This window comes from Oncorhynchus kisutch, linkage group LG10 (assembly GCF_002021735.2).
Source record: "Oncorhynchus kisutch isolate 150728-3 linkage group LG10, Okis_V2, whole genome shotgun sequence".
In the NCBI taxonomy this organism is placed as follows: domain Eukaryota; kingdom Metazoa; phylum Chordata; class Actinopteri; order Salmoniformes; family Salmonidae; genus Oncorhynchus; species Oncorhynchus kisutch.
In genome coordinates, this window is record NC_034183.2 from 37,105,627 (window position 1) to 37,119,707 (window position 14,081).

Sequence of the window (14,081 nt, forward strand, 5' to 3'; positions counted from 1 at the left end):
ACACCCTCACCGCCCAGGTGAGCACAATATGATAAGGCAGGGTAACAGGACACACCCTCACCGCCCAGGTGAGCACAATATGATAAGGCAGGGTAACAGGACACACCCTCACCGCCCAGGTGAGCACAATATGATAAGGCAGGGTAACAGGACACACCCTCACCTCCCAGGTGAGCACAATATGATAAGGCAGGGTAACAGGACACACCCTCACCGCCCAGGTGAGCACAATATGATAAGGCAGGGTAACAGGACACACCCTCACCGCCCAGGTGAGCACAATATGATAAGGCAGGGTAACAGGACACACACTAACCGATACACATGACCGGCAGGTGAACATTGGCTGGCAGAGAATCAACATTTGGCTAGCCTGGTGCCAGATCCGATTATGCTGTCTTGCCAACTCCTATTGTATGAGTGTTTTCATGCCATGTTACCTTAGAAGTTGGCTTTTCATAGGAGTTGGTCATATGGCGCAATCTGATAGAAGACCACGCTAACATTTTTCAGAACAGAAAGAGTGAAACTAAGGTACTGGAGGACTACTCTAGAAATCGTAAGCGTTGTTTTTCAGGAAAGATGGAAAGGAGAATAGTAAGTGTTTTGTTTGTGTAGCACCTGAATGCGAGGGCAAGGGTACTGAAATCCCCTACATCGTAGGGGACCGAAATAGATTTAGGTTGTGGCAGTCTAGTTAGTGTGAATCATTGTGTACATAGGCACCAGTAAAGGTAACTATCAAAGATGTCTACACTGACGCCCCGTCTAAGGAATAGGGTTCCATTTGGAACGCAACCCAAACATTGAAAGATTATCAACTATTGTTCCTCCTGTGCAGTTCGAACCTGGCGTTGGCCTACACTGAGCTGACAGAGGAGCTGGGTCATGTGAGAGGTCTGAGTTATAAAGAGGTCTGGCTATAAAGACAGACTGTTTTTCCAGATGATTGTGTGATCTCGCTCTCCGTTGCATATGTGAGTCTTCAAAGACATTTTCAATCTATCCTTGTCCCAGTGTAATCCTAAAAATGTTCAACCAGACCACCATTGTTCCTGTTCCCAAGAGCTCCAAGGTAACCTAAGTATTCAGTAATTTGTTGAAGCACTTTTGGCAGCGTTTACAGTCTAGAGTCTTCTTGGGTATGACGCTACAAGCTTTTGGGGAGTTTCTCTCATTCTTCTCTTGAATGGGGAGTGTTGCTGCACAGCTATTTTCAAGTCTCTCCAGAGATGTTTGATCGGGTTCAAGTCCGGGATCTGGCTGGGCCCCTCAAGGACATTGAGACCTATCCCGAAGCCACTCCTGCGTTGTCTTGGCTGTGTGCTTAGGGTTATTGTCCTGTTGGAAGGTGAACCTTAGGACCTCAGACTGGGGCAAAGTGCTCTGGAGCAGGTTTTCTTCAAGGATCTCTCTGTACTTTATCCTCAGCCCTGACTCGTCTCCCAGTCCCTGCCCCTGAAATACACCCCAACAGCAATGTGCTACACCACCATGCTTCACCGTAGGGACGGTGCCAGGTTTCCTCCAGACGTGGCACTTGGCATTCAGGCCAAAGTGTTCAATCTTGGTTTCATCAGACCAGAGAATCTTGTTCTCATGGTCTGAGAGTCTTTAGGAGTCTTTTGGCAAACTCCAAGCGGGCTGTCATGTGCCTTTTACTGAGGAATGATTTCCGTCTAGCCACTCTACCATAAAGGCCTGATTGGTGGAGGGATGCAGAGACGGTTGTCCTTCTGGTAGCTTCTCCCATCTCCACGATGGAACTATAGAGCTCTGTCAGAGTGACCATCGGGTTCTTGGTCCCCTCCCTGACCAAGGCCCTTCTCCCCTGATTGCTCAGTTTGGCCGGGCGGCCAGCTCTAGGAAGAGTCTTGGTGGTTCCAAACTTCTTCCGTTTAAGAATGATGGTGGCCACTGTGATCTTGGGGACCTTCAACACTGCAGACATTTTTTGGTACCCTTCTGCAGATCTGTGCCTTGACACAATCCTGTCTCGTAGCTCTACAGACAATTCCTTTGACCTCATGGCTTGCTTTTGCTCTGACATGTACTGTCAACTGTTGGACCTTATATAGACAGGTGTGTGCCTTTCCAAATCATGTTCAATCAATGGAATTTCCCACAGGTAGAAACATCTCAAGGATGATTTAATGGAAACAGGGTATACCTGAGCTCAATTTTGATTCTCATAGCAAAGGGTCTGAATACTTATGTAAATAAGGTATTTCAATTTTTAATTTTTAATACATTCACACAATTTTTTAAAATTAAAACCTGTTTTCACTTTTCATTATGGGCTATTTTTATTTATTCCATTTTAGAATAAGGCTGTAACGTAGCAAAATACTTTCCAAATGCAATGTATCTCACGAGGCCTTATTGTGAGGCCTAATTTTACCCTAATACAGTATGCCACAGAGACTTTGAATACCGTATGTGAAAATGTAAACGTGACTAACTTTCCAGTTTTAGAGAGTTGGAAACAGGAGCAAAGAGTCTGAATACTTGTAAATAAGGTTTTTCTGTTTGTGTTTTTAATACATTAGCAAAAAATCTAAACTGTTTTCGCTGTGTTTTTATGGGGTATTGTGTGTTTATAAAAACTTTTGATTTTAGAATAAGGCTGTGACGTAATTTTTTGGGGAAAAAGTCAAGGGGTCTGAATACTTTCCAAAGGCACTGTATATTATCCATGTTCTTGTTCCATCAGGACTCTAAGAAACACAAGGTATTACAGTTCTTTTGATAGGATCGTCTCCAACGGAACTCGTGATTGTACGTTCGCCAATAGAACAGAGGGTGGAGGTGGTTTATTTATTTATGTAGTTTCGTCAGGGTGCCCGCGTGTCGGCCTCACTTTCTCTTTTCTCTTAAGGGCTGGTATGTCTTGCGCTGTCGACTCGTTGAAGTGAAAACCATCATCAAAATCAAGGTTAGTGATTGCTGTTCTGATGTCCAAGAAGCTCTTTTCGGTCATAGGAAACGATGGCGGGAACACAAAATAGCAGAATTGGTCAGACTGGCATTCCTCTCCTGAAGGCTAAGTCAAAGACCCACGCACTGACAGTTATACAAATACTGTACCACACACACAGAAACGACATCCTACATTTCTTTATTTTGTGATTGATCTGTGCCATCTACTGGAAAAAAATTGTCAAATTGACATTTTCATATGGCTGCGGCCACACAGAGATGCATGAGCGCAGATGAAACCGTATATGCATTCATCAGTTTTCTGTTTTTGTCCATCAAAAGTTTAACTCAATGAAACTATCTTAGGACAAGTTGCATGTGTAAAAAGACAAGACGACTTGTGTAGTTTTTGTCTGACAATAATTAACGGATAATGAAAAAGCATTTGCTCAATCTGGAAGTTTTGGACACAACATATCTACGTATCTATGTGGCTGTAGGCTAAATGACAAAAGTAGGAATGTAATATATGAGTTCTAGTTCTATTTTCCATATGTGAGTGAAGTAACATGAATTTACAAATTCTTAAAATAGAGCAGTGGAGGCTGCTGAGGGGAGGACAGCCTTTGCGGTAATGGCTGGAATGAAGTAAACAGAATGGCGTCAAACACATGGAAACCATGTGTTTGATGCGTTTGATACAATTCCACTCCAGCCATTACCAGTAGCCCGTCGTCCCCAATTAAAAAGGTGCCACCAACCTCATGTGCAATAGAGTACTCAAGTTATGCTCTTGGGCCAGAGAACTCAGGAAAACACAGAAGTAGGAGACATGGATCACAGAAACATGTGAGTATGGAAAACAGTTCCCTGAGTCCATCGACTCTCCAACAATACGACAAGGAAGAGACTTCGGTGTACATCCCAAATGGGAGCTTATTTCCAATATAGTGCACTACGTTTGACCAGAGGTACACTACTGTTCCTCACACAGTTACCAGTGCTACACCATGCCATTGTCAAGAACAAGACAGTAATCATAGTACTCCTTACAACAATATGTTGCACTGTTTCATATCTCCTAAGACTTATTCATCTTTCAAACATAATGCATCATGTTAAATATACAGACAATTATGTGTTCAAAGACATAAGTATTTATAAAAACATATGCACATCAATTATAAATATTTCAGCCAATGTATAAAACCCACATCTTTTAAAATCTGTTAATATCTGTTGAAAGGGACACCAGATATAGGCTTTTGTCTAATATAACAAACGTGGGCTGTACGCAGAAGATGCCTGCTGGGTGTCGACGAACGGAGACGATTCAACATGTAGTATTGTCAGGAGATGAATAAAAAATATGTCATATGCAATAGAACGGTCACTCGCTAATTTTAACCGATCAGTGTGGTCTGATTTGTCTAAGACATCAGTGCTCTAGCTTTAATCTTAAACTCTATGATATGGTGCTACTCCATGGTGGGGCTTAACTATTAAGTTGATGCTTAAAACAAACCCAGTCGATTGTAGCAGTGCTTGACTGAAATCCTTTTGTGTGTCGGTACTCATTTTAGGTGCCGGTACAGTTTATATTGGTGTGTTCCGGGCCAAGTCAAGCACTGGATTGTAGAGTATCCTATGTTTCACTGATGATATGAGTTCAAAAGGATTGGCTGAAGTGATTGAAAGTGACCCTATTCATTGTTGAAAGCCTTTTACTCGGCATGGCAGGTATAGCCAGACTAGTAATGCTGTGTGATTATAGGGTAATATCATATAGATTACAGTTAAACAAATAAAGTTGTTGGAAAAAATGTCCTAAAAATACTAACATACATGACAGATTCCCTCCCTTTACAATGACATCCAGATCATATACATACATATCAGTGGTGGCTGGTGGGCGTCAATATAGGAGGGCGGGACCATTGTAACCATGTGTTTGATACCGTACATTCCAGCCATTACAATGGTCTCTGCCCATCAGCCTCATCTGATAAGCAGACTTCGTTAATATAAGCATTGGTTTTCTTGAGAAGATTAAGTCCTCGGTGCACTTCAGGGTCAAGTTTCCTCTAGGAACAGATCTATGATCAGTTCAGATTTCCCCTCACCTAATCTTAACCATAAGTGGGGGAAATGCAAAATCTGACCAGCGTCCAGGTGAAATGTCACCCTACAACTCTGGTGGCAGGGTAAAGATGTTGCTACTGTGCTGCCCTCTGCTGGTAGTTTACAATAATGCAACACATTAGTCTTCTCTACATCGGCATTTCAGTGCAGTATGTACCAGCAGGACAAACTGTATGTGTGTGAGTGTGTGTGTGTGTGTGGTGTGTGAGTGTCTGTGTGTGTGTCCAAGTCTTATTTCTTCAGTGATCCAATCATCACCTTGGAGATGAAGTTGACGATGGCACTGGCAGGTTGTTCGGGGTCGTGTTCAGCAAACAGGTGACACACATTCTCCGTCCCACTCATCGACTTCCTCGCCACAAAACCAAAGATCCTGACAGGAGGAGAAACAGCAGAGAAGCTCAGTAAGCCTTCAGCTTCAACAGCTAAACAGGAGAATCGAGGGTCATATTCACTAGGAATACAACAGAAACATATGGGCCAAAATGGAGAGGGACCTTCCTGAATTTTTCAAAAAATAAAAACTATTGTTTTCATTGCAAAACATTTCCTCTTGCTATTCAGCAAATACAAGTTATATCTCTCTGTGGGATAGAGAGAGATTTGTAAAGATAGAAAGACAAATTGTGAAACACAATGAGAAAGGGGGTTCGAGAGGAAGACAGTGCATAAGAGAGAGAAAAATAATGACAGGAGCTGAAGTGTGGGAATGACTTACTTAGCAGAGGAGCAGCCATCTCTTGTCCACCTTGTGAGGAGAGAATAGTTAGTTGCCGTGCATGATTTTCTGAGACACACACACCCACACAGGAGTGGACAGTACTCACTTGCGGTCCTGTGGGTCAAGGGCACAGAAAATGACGGTATTGACGGTGTAGTGTCTCCTGAAGAACAGCCTACAGACAGAGACAGTGAGGGGTGAGTACACTGTAGTGTAGGTATACAATATCTGTCGTAACTATACTGTTGGAAAAAAGGTTTGGATATTTTTTATTTTTTTCACCTTTATTTAAGCAGGTGAGCTAGTTGAGAACAAGTTTTCATTTACAACTGCGATCTGGCCAAGATAAAGCAAAGCAGTGCGACAGAAACAACAACACAGAGTTACACATGGAATTAACAAGCGTACAGTCAATAACACAGTAGAAAAAAAGAAAGTCTATATACACAGTGTGTTCAAATGACATGAGGTGGTAAGGCAATAAATAGGCCATAGTAGCAAAGTAATTACAATTTAGCAGATTAACACTGGAGTGATAGTTGTGCAGATGATGATGATCAGATGATGATGTGTAAGTAGTGATATTGGTGTGCAAAAGAGCAGCAAAGTAAATAAAAACAATATGGGGATGAAGAGGGGGATGACCGCGGCAGCTTTCCTATCTTTAGGGATCTCGGACGAAACGACAGAGGTTGAACAGATTGGTAATAGGGGTTGCAACAATGGCGGCGGATAATATTAGAAAGAGAGGGTCCAGATTGTCTAGCCCAGCTGATTTGTACGGGTCCAGGATTTGCAGCTCTTTCAGAACATCTGCGATTTGGATTTGGGTGAAGGAGAAGCTGGGGAGGCTCGGGCAAGTAGCTGCGAGGGGTGCGGAGCTGTTGGCCAGGGTTGGGGTAGCCAGGAGGAACACATGTTCCTAAAGGGCTACCAGCTTGTTAATGGGGTGGTACCATGTAAGGTAGTCCTTTGAACCTTTAGTTACAGGTGCATAATTCTACCCCAGTTCATTCCTCAGATACAATACGATATACGTTAATTTTCCATGGAAATTCATTTAGTGACGCCAGCATACAAATACAATAATCACAACACAATATATTACATGCAGCACATAAAACTGGAAAGTTAGTCACATTTACATTTTCACATACGGTATTCAAAGTCTGTGGCATACTGTATTAGGGTCAAATTAGGCCTCACAATAAGGCCTCGTGAGATACATTGCATTTGGAAAGTATTCAGACCCATTGACTTTGCGACATTTTGCTACGTTACAGCCTTATTCTAAAATTGAATAAATACAAATAGCACATAATGAAAAGTGAAAACAGTTTTTTTTTAGTTTTTTTGTGTGAATGTATGAAAAATAAAAAATTGAAATACCTTATTTACATAAGTATTCAGACCCTTTGCTATGAGAATCTAAATTGAGCTCAGGTGTACCCCGTTTCCATTAAATCATCCTTGAGATGTTTCTACAACTTGATTGGAGTCCACCTGTGGGAAATTCAATTGATTGGACATGATTTGGAAAGGCACACACACCTGTCTATATAAGGTCCCAAAGTTTACATTGATTGTCAGAGAAAAAAACTAACCATGAGGTCAAAGGAATTGTCTGTAGAGCTCCGAGACAGGATTGTGTCGAGGCACAGATCTGGGGAAGGGTACCAAAAAATGTCTGCAGTATTGAAGGTCCCCAAGACCACAATAGCCGCAATCATTCTTAAATGGAAGTTGTTTGGAACCACCAAGACTCTTCCTAGAGCTGGCCGCCTGGCCAAACTGAGCAATCGGGGGAGAAGGGCCATGGCCAGGGAGGTGACCAAGAACCCAATGGTCACTCTAACAGAGCTCCAGAGTTCCTCTGTAGTGATAGGAGAATAACCAGAAGGACAACCATTTCTGCAGCACTCCATTAAATCAGGCCTTTATGGTGGAGTGGTCAGACAGAAGAAAGGCACATGACAGCCCGCTTGGAGTTTGCCAAAAGACACCTAAAGACTCTCAGACCATGTGAAACAGGATTCTCTGGTCTGATGAAACCAAGATTTAACTCTTAGGCCTGAATACCAAGCGTCACGTCTGGAGGAAACCAGAACCAGAAGCATGGGGGTGGCAGCATCATGCTGTGGAGATGTTTTTCAGGGGCAGGGACTGGGAGACTAGTAAGGATCAAAGGAAGATGAACAGAGCAAAGTACAGAGAGATCCTTGATGAAAACCTGCTCCGGAGCTTTCAGGACCTCTGACTGTGACGAAAGTTCATCTTCCAACAGGACTTCAACCCTAAGCACACAGCCAAGAGAACACAGAAGTGGCTTCGTGACAAGTCTCTGAGTGTTCTTGAGTGGCCCAGCAAGAGCTTGGACTTGAACCCGTGGGGGAACTGCAAGGAAATATGATAAGTGGTGGAAAAAGTACCCAGTTGTGATACTTTAATAGAAAATGACAAGTTTATTTATCTGTTATTTTACCAGGTAAATTGACAGAGAAAACATCCTCACTTACAGCAACAACCTGGGGATTAGTTACAGGGGAAAGGAGGGGGATGAATGAGCCAATTGTAAACTGGGGATTATTAGGTGACCGTGATGGTTTGAGGGCCAGATTGGGAATTTAGCCAGGACACCAGGGTTAACACCCCTACTCTTACGATAAGTGCCATGGGATCATTAATGACCTCAGAGAGTCAGGACACCCGTTTAATGTCCCATCCAAAACACGGCACCCTACACAGGCAATCACTGCCCTGGGGAATAGGGATATTTTTTTAGACCAGAGGAAAGAGTGCCTCCTACTGGCCCTCCAACACCACTTCCAGCAGAATCTGGTCTACCATTCAAGGACTGACCAGGACCAACCCAGCTTAGCTTCAGAAGCAAGCCAGCAGTGGTATGCAGGGTGGTATGCTGCTGGTGAAAGTCAACCACTAAAATAAAAGTGAAAGTCAACCAGTAAAATACTACTTGAGTAAAAGTCTAAAAGTATTTGGTTTTAAATATACTTATGTATCAAAAGTAAATGTAATTGCTAACATTTCCTTAAGTATCAAAAGTAAAAGTATAAATCATTTAAAATACCTCATATTAAGCAAACCAGGCGGCACCATTTTCTTTTATTTCTGGGAGAGCCAGGGGCCACGCTCCAACACAGTCATATTTACAAACAAAGCATGTGTGTTTAGTGAGTCAGCCAGATCAGAGGCAGTAGGGATGTTCTCTTGATAAGTGCATGAATTTGACCATTTTCCTGTCCTGCTAAGCATTCAAAATGTAACGAGTACTTTTGGCTGTCAGGAAAAATGTATGGGGTTCAAGCATTTTCGTAATCCCTCAATAACATCTGCTAAACACGTGTATGTGACCAATAACATTTGATTCGAGTTAAAAGAACATCATTTTCTTTTGGAATGTAGTGAAGTAAAAGTAAAAGTTGACAAAAGTATAAATAGTAAAGTACAGATACCCCCAAAAACGACTTAGGTACTTTACACCACTTATGATAATGAAGACGGCACAAAATGTGCCTTTTTAGTGTACAACCCCAGTGACAGAGCCATTAGTTCCTTTTAGGTGTCATAAATTAATCATTGCGCCTTATGGTGGGTACAAATATGTACCTTCGTTCAATACATTGCTTTTCTGCAACGTATTGGGAAACCGAAATGTACCTTCAACATACGTCCAGAACTAGAGTGTGATGATTGTATCTTAATATTCAAAATATTGGGTACAAAAATGGACCCTAATACTCTTTATCCGCACATGTACCAAAAGGGTAACGAACAATACCATGTGATATCATTATCTGTACCTCTGAAAGTACATTATCTGTACCTCTGAAAGTACATTATCTGTACCTCTGAAAGTACATTATCTGTACCTCTGAAAGTACATTATCTGTACCTCTGAAAGTACATTATCTGTATTTAGATATTTTTGTTCCCCAGGGAACAATACATACCCTTATTTTGTAGGAGGTTCTTTATATTATATGTGTGTGCAGGCATACGCATGCATGCTCAAGCGTGTGTGTGTGTTCACATGAATGCATGGCATGCCGCGTGCATGTGTGATCATGCAAGTGTGTGTATGACTCACTTCCTCTGATTGTCGGTGAGAGTGATGCCCTGTGTTGAGACTTTGAAATTAACCACAGTGGAGGTTGGAGGAGGGTCCATGGCCAGAGTCAGACTGGCTGCCTTTTGTACAGCCTGGTACCCTGTCAAAGACTCCAGCTCTACTGAGCCCAAGAACCACACACTGCAAGCTAGGGAGAGAGACACACACCAGTTACACACATACAGACTGGTACCCAGTCAGAGACTGCAGCTCTACTGAGCCCATGAACTACACGGAGAAGCATACATGTTACACAATGTCAGAGAAGAGGAGAGCTGAGACTATAAAGTACCTGCTCCCTGTTTGAGTAGCTCAGCAGCAGAGTTGGTTACTGACTGCGTTGAGGGATCACTTGTCTCTTCCAGAGGGTTTGACAACACAGGAAGAAAAGGGAAGTTTAGTGGGAACTGATATAATTGTATTTATAAAAACACAAGGAAAGACACACACACACACACACACACACACACACACACTTACCTCTTTCGGGGATGATGAGTTTACAGGGCAGGGCCAAAGGGGTAATGGAATGTTGACAGACCAACGCAGTCAGACTTCCTGTGAGGAACAGAATACACTGTCTCAGATGCTTCAATATACCTTTCCATCTAGTCATTGGTCAACCAAAAATATTTTTGGGACCAGATTTTGTGGACCTGTTTAGATGCACTACTGAGTATGTCCACCAGAGGAATACATTGTATTACTTCACAAAACTGAACAGATGCACCCACACAGTACACATATGCATAGAACACAACACAAAACACCATAAAAGAACAGAACAGAACACGCATACGTAGGCACATAGCACAACACACATGAATATGTCCTCACCAAAGTAGGGTTCATTGGGACAGCCCTTAAGCTGCACCCCTTTCTGTGTGCACTCAATCAGGAAGTGCCTAACCAGTTCATTGGATAGGTCGCCACCCACTATGGAGATAGGAAGTGACATCAGAGAGGATTGGGGAAATGGCAAGTGCCCTAGGTACAGATCGAGGATCAGCTTCCCCTACCCTAATCCTAACCTTAAATATTTGTGGGAAAAAAATGCTAAAATGACACAGGATCAGCATCTAGCGGCAACTTCACCCTACACCGCCCTGGACTGACAGAAATATCTCATTAGAAGAAAGTCAGAAGTGACATATAACTACAATAGTAAAATGTTATGACATATTCTAATGAGACCATGTTGGAACTTATGGACCTCTCTGAGCCTGCGTCCCAAATGGCATCCTATTCCCATAGGGCTCTGGTCAAATGAAGTGCACTTTATAGGGAATAGCATGCCATTTGAAATGCAGTAATTTGTGGCCTATCACACCCACCTTTCTTGCTCTTTGTTAGGACAGAGGGAGGGGGTGTGGCCACCTTCATAGCCAATCCGTAGGCTCCGCGGAACGAGTGACTGTCCCTGACGATGAAGGATCCAGGTTCTCTGTCCTTCAGCACACCGATGGCTACAGAGCACCACAGGAGTCAAAAAACAACGTTTAACACAGTCACAACACCCATGTCATAGTCAGTAGCGACTGCGATGCCCTTTTCAGACTACTGAGACAAACAGAGCCAAGCCAAGCTGTGCTGCTCTGGCCTGGTTGCACAATGTGTAATGCACATCTAGCATAATGGCTGGAACTGTGCTGGAAAGCAGTGTGAAAAGAAAATATCCAAGGCAACACACACACACACACACACACAGAGAGAAAGAGTTCTTGCAGCACCCGTCTAATTTCCGGAAACAATATTTACCTTGATCTCTGGAGATGTCAGGCTTGTACCAGAATTTGGAAGTGTCCTGAACAAACTTCACATTGTCCTGCTTACTGGAAAACGGGTCTGCAACACAGACAGAGACAGCCACTTGGTGTGAAGAGAGAGAAAGAGAGAAATAGAGCACTATAGCATATAAACATATTTTTTGAGACACAGTGAACATCGTGTACGACAGTATGATTGAGTGCGAATTCAGGCGTGCCATTGTCTTTTAATGTACGGGTGAGAGTCAACGTATAGCTGTCTATACATGTTTACAACATGGGACAGACTCTGTAATGAGTATGGCTGTGGCAGAAGTGGTGGGCTGATGTGTGATTGCAAATGTAAATGTGTGGGTGTGAGTGTGGGCCAGAGTGTCTGTGTAGGCGTGATTGGCAGATGTACATGGAAACAGGGCTGAAAAGTGACTGGTAGCAGAAATACTTATGGTTATATAGTTATGGTAATATATAGAGTGAAACAAATCAAAGCACATTTTATTTGTCTCATGCGCCGAATACAATAGCCTTACAGTTAAATATTTACTTACAAGCCCTTAACCAACAATGCAGTTTTAAGAATATACCTAGAAAAAGTCAGATAAAAATAACAAATAATTAAAGAGCAGCAGTAAAATAGCAATAGCGGGGATATATACAGGGGGTACCGGTACAGAGTCAATGTGCGGGGGCACCGGTGTCAAGGTAATTGAGGAAATATGTACATGCAGGTACAGTTGTTAAAGTGACTATGCATAGATAATAACAGAGTAGCAGCAGCGTAGAACTGTGTGTGTGTGGGTGGGGGGGGGGGGGGGGGGGGGGGAGACCCATGCCAAATCTTTTCAGTCTCCTGAGGGGGAATAGGTTTTGTTGTGCCCTCTTCACGACTGTCTTGGTGTGCCTGGACCATGTTAGTTTGTTGGTGATGTGGACGCCAAGGAACATGAAGCTGTCGCCTCCTCTCTATAGGCTGTCTCATCATTGTTGGTGATCAGGCCTACCACTGTTGTGTCATCAACAAATGATGGTGTTGAAGTCGTGCCTGGCCATGCAGTCATGAGTGAACAGGGAGTACAGGATAGTACTGAGCACGCACACCTGCGGGGTCCCCGTGTTACCTACCCTTATCACCTGGGGGCGGCACGTCAGGAAGTCCAGGATCCAGTTGCAGAGGGAGGTGTTTAGTCCCAGGGTCCTTAGCTTAGTGATGAGCTTTGAGGGCACTATGGTGTTGAACGCTGAACTGTAGTCAATGAATAGCATTCTCATATAGATGAGTACCAGTCAAAAGTTTGGACACACCTACTCATTCCAGGGTTTTTATTTATTTAGACTATTTTCCACATTGTAAAAAAAATTGTTGTGACATAAAAACTATGAGTAAACACATGTGGAATCATGTAGTAACCAAAAAGGTGTTAAACAAATCAAAATATATTCTTCAAATCAGCCACGCTTTGCCTTGATGACAGCTTTGCACACTCTTGTCATTCTCTAAACCAGCTTCACCTAGAATGCTTTTCCAATCGTCTTGAAGAGTTCCCACATATGCTGAGCACGTATTGGCTGCCTATCCTTCACTCTGTAGTCCAGCTCATCCCAAACCATCTCATCTCAGCTGTGACCAAATATTTCACAGCCATTTTAGGCATGTTGACGCTCTTCTTGTTCTAGTCTGTCTGCATGCTCATCTGGTCTTTCCCTGTGCTCCACCTCTAATTTCTGTTGTTCCGATTTTGCCATTAGTTCTATCTCCCTCAGTTGCAAGTCTATGGGAATTGACCTACTACCCACAGGACCCTTTTCACCAACATCCCTCTACGTAAGGATTTCCTCCTCCAGCAGAGCAGCACCGATCAACTCTTTGACTACTGATTTCGGATGGCCAGACACCACCTTGATGTCATAATGATTTGCAGTGACGAGCAGATTCACCTTTGTACATTTATCTAGCATCTCCCATGTAGGGTTTTCCACAAATGTTTCCAACTTAAGGCCCATGGCTTTTTTTTATTACCATGTGTGTTTATGAAACTTTAAAAAAAAATAAAAAATAATAATAATAATAATATTTCCACCAATCAGTGCCGGAAACTCTACCCAAAAGTGTATTCTGAACACTCAAATGTCTGGGCAAAGCAAAGCTTCAGAGTAGGTGATTAGAGCAACTACCATACTCATGGGACACTAGATCCCGGACGAACCCCCATTTTGTTACATTTCCACAAGACAAACTCAACAAGTCTCTCACAACAAAAGGAACTAACAAAGAAAATCACTGACAACCAAACAAAACAGAAAGGGGTTCTGAAAAGCAGTGGGTGCTCACTGAAAGTTGGCAAAGCCATTAGTAAGAGGTTCTAAAAGACACCCACCATGGATGCCCACTAGGTTTGCCTCCAAA

At 42.9% G+C, this 14,081-nt stretch overlaps 1 protein-coding gene across 1 annotated transcript in view; it reads right to left on the minus strand.

Moving 5' to 3' along the window:
• Positions 1–3,101: 3,101 nt before the first annotated feature.
• LOC109897209 (tensin-3) overlaps positions 3,102–14,081 on the minus strand; it is a 70,753-nt gene continuing 59,773 nt past the window's right edge. The window contains exons 8-16 of the mRNA XM_020491761.2: positions 11,670–11,756; positions 11,246–11,377; positions 10,749–10,847; positions 10,392–10,469; positions 10,204–10,269; positions 9,891–10,059; positions 5,889–5,957; positions 5,780–5,809; positions 3,102–5,434 (exon numbers count right to left, since the gene is read on the minus strand). Coding sequence (XP_020347350.1) covers positions 5,293–5,434; positions 5,780–5,809; positions 5,889–5,957; positions 9,891–10,059; positions 10,204–10,269; positions 10,392–10,469; positions 10,749–10,847; positions 11,246–11,377; positions 11,670–11,756 — 872 coding nt within the window. The 3' untranslated portion in view covers positions 3,102–5,292. The remainder of the gene's footprint in view (positions 5,435–5,779; positions 5,810–5,888; positions 5,958–9,890; positions 10,060–10,203; positions 10,270–10,391; positions 10,470–10,748; positions 10,848–11,245; positions 11,378–11,669; positions 11,757–14,081) is intronic.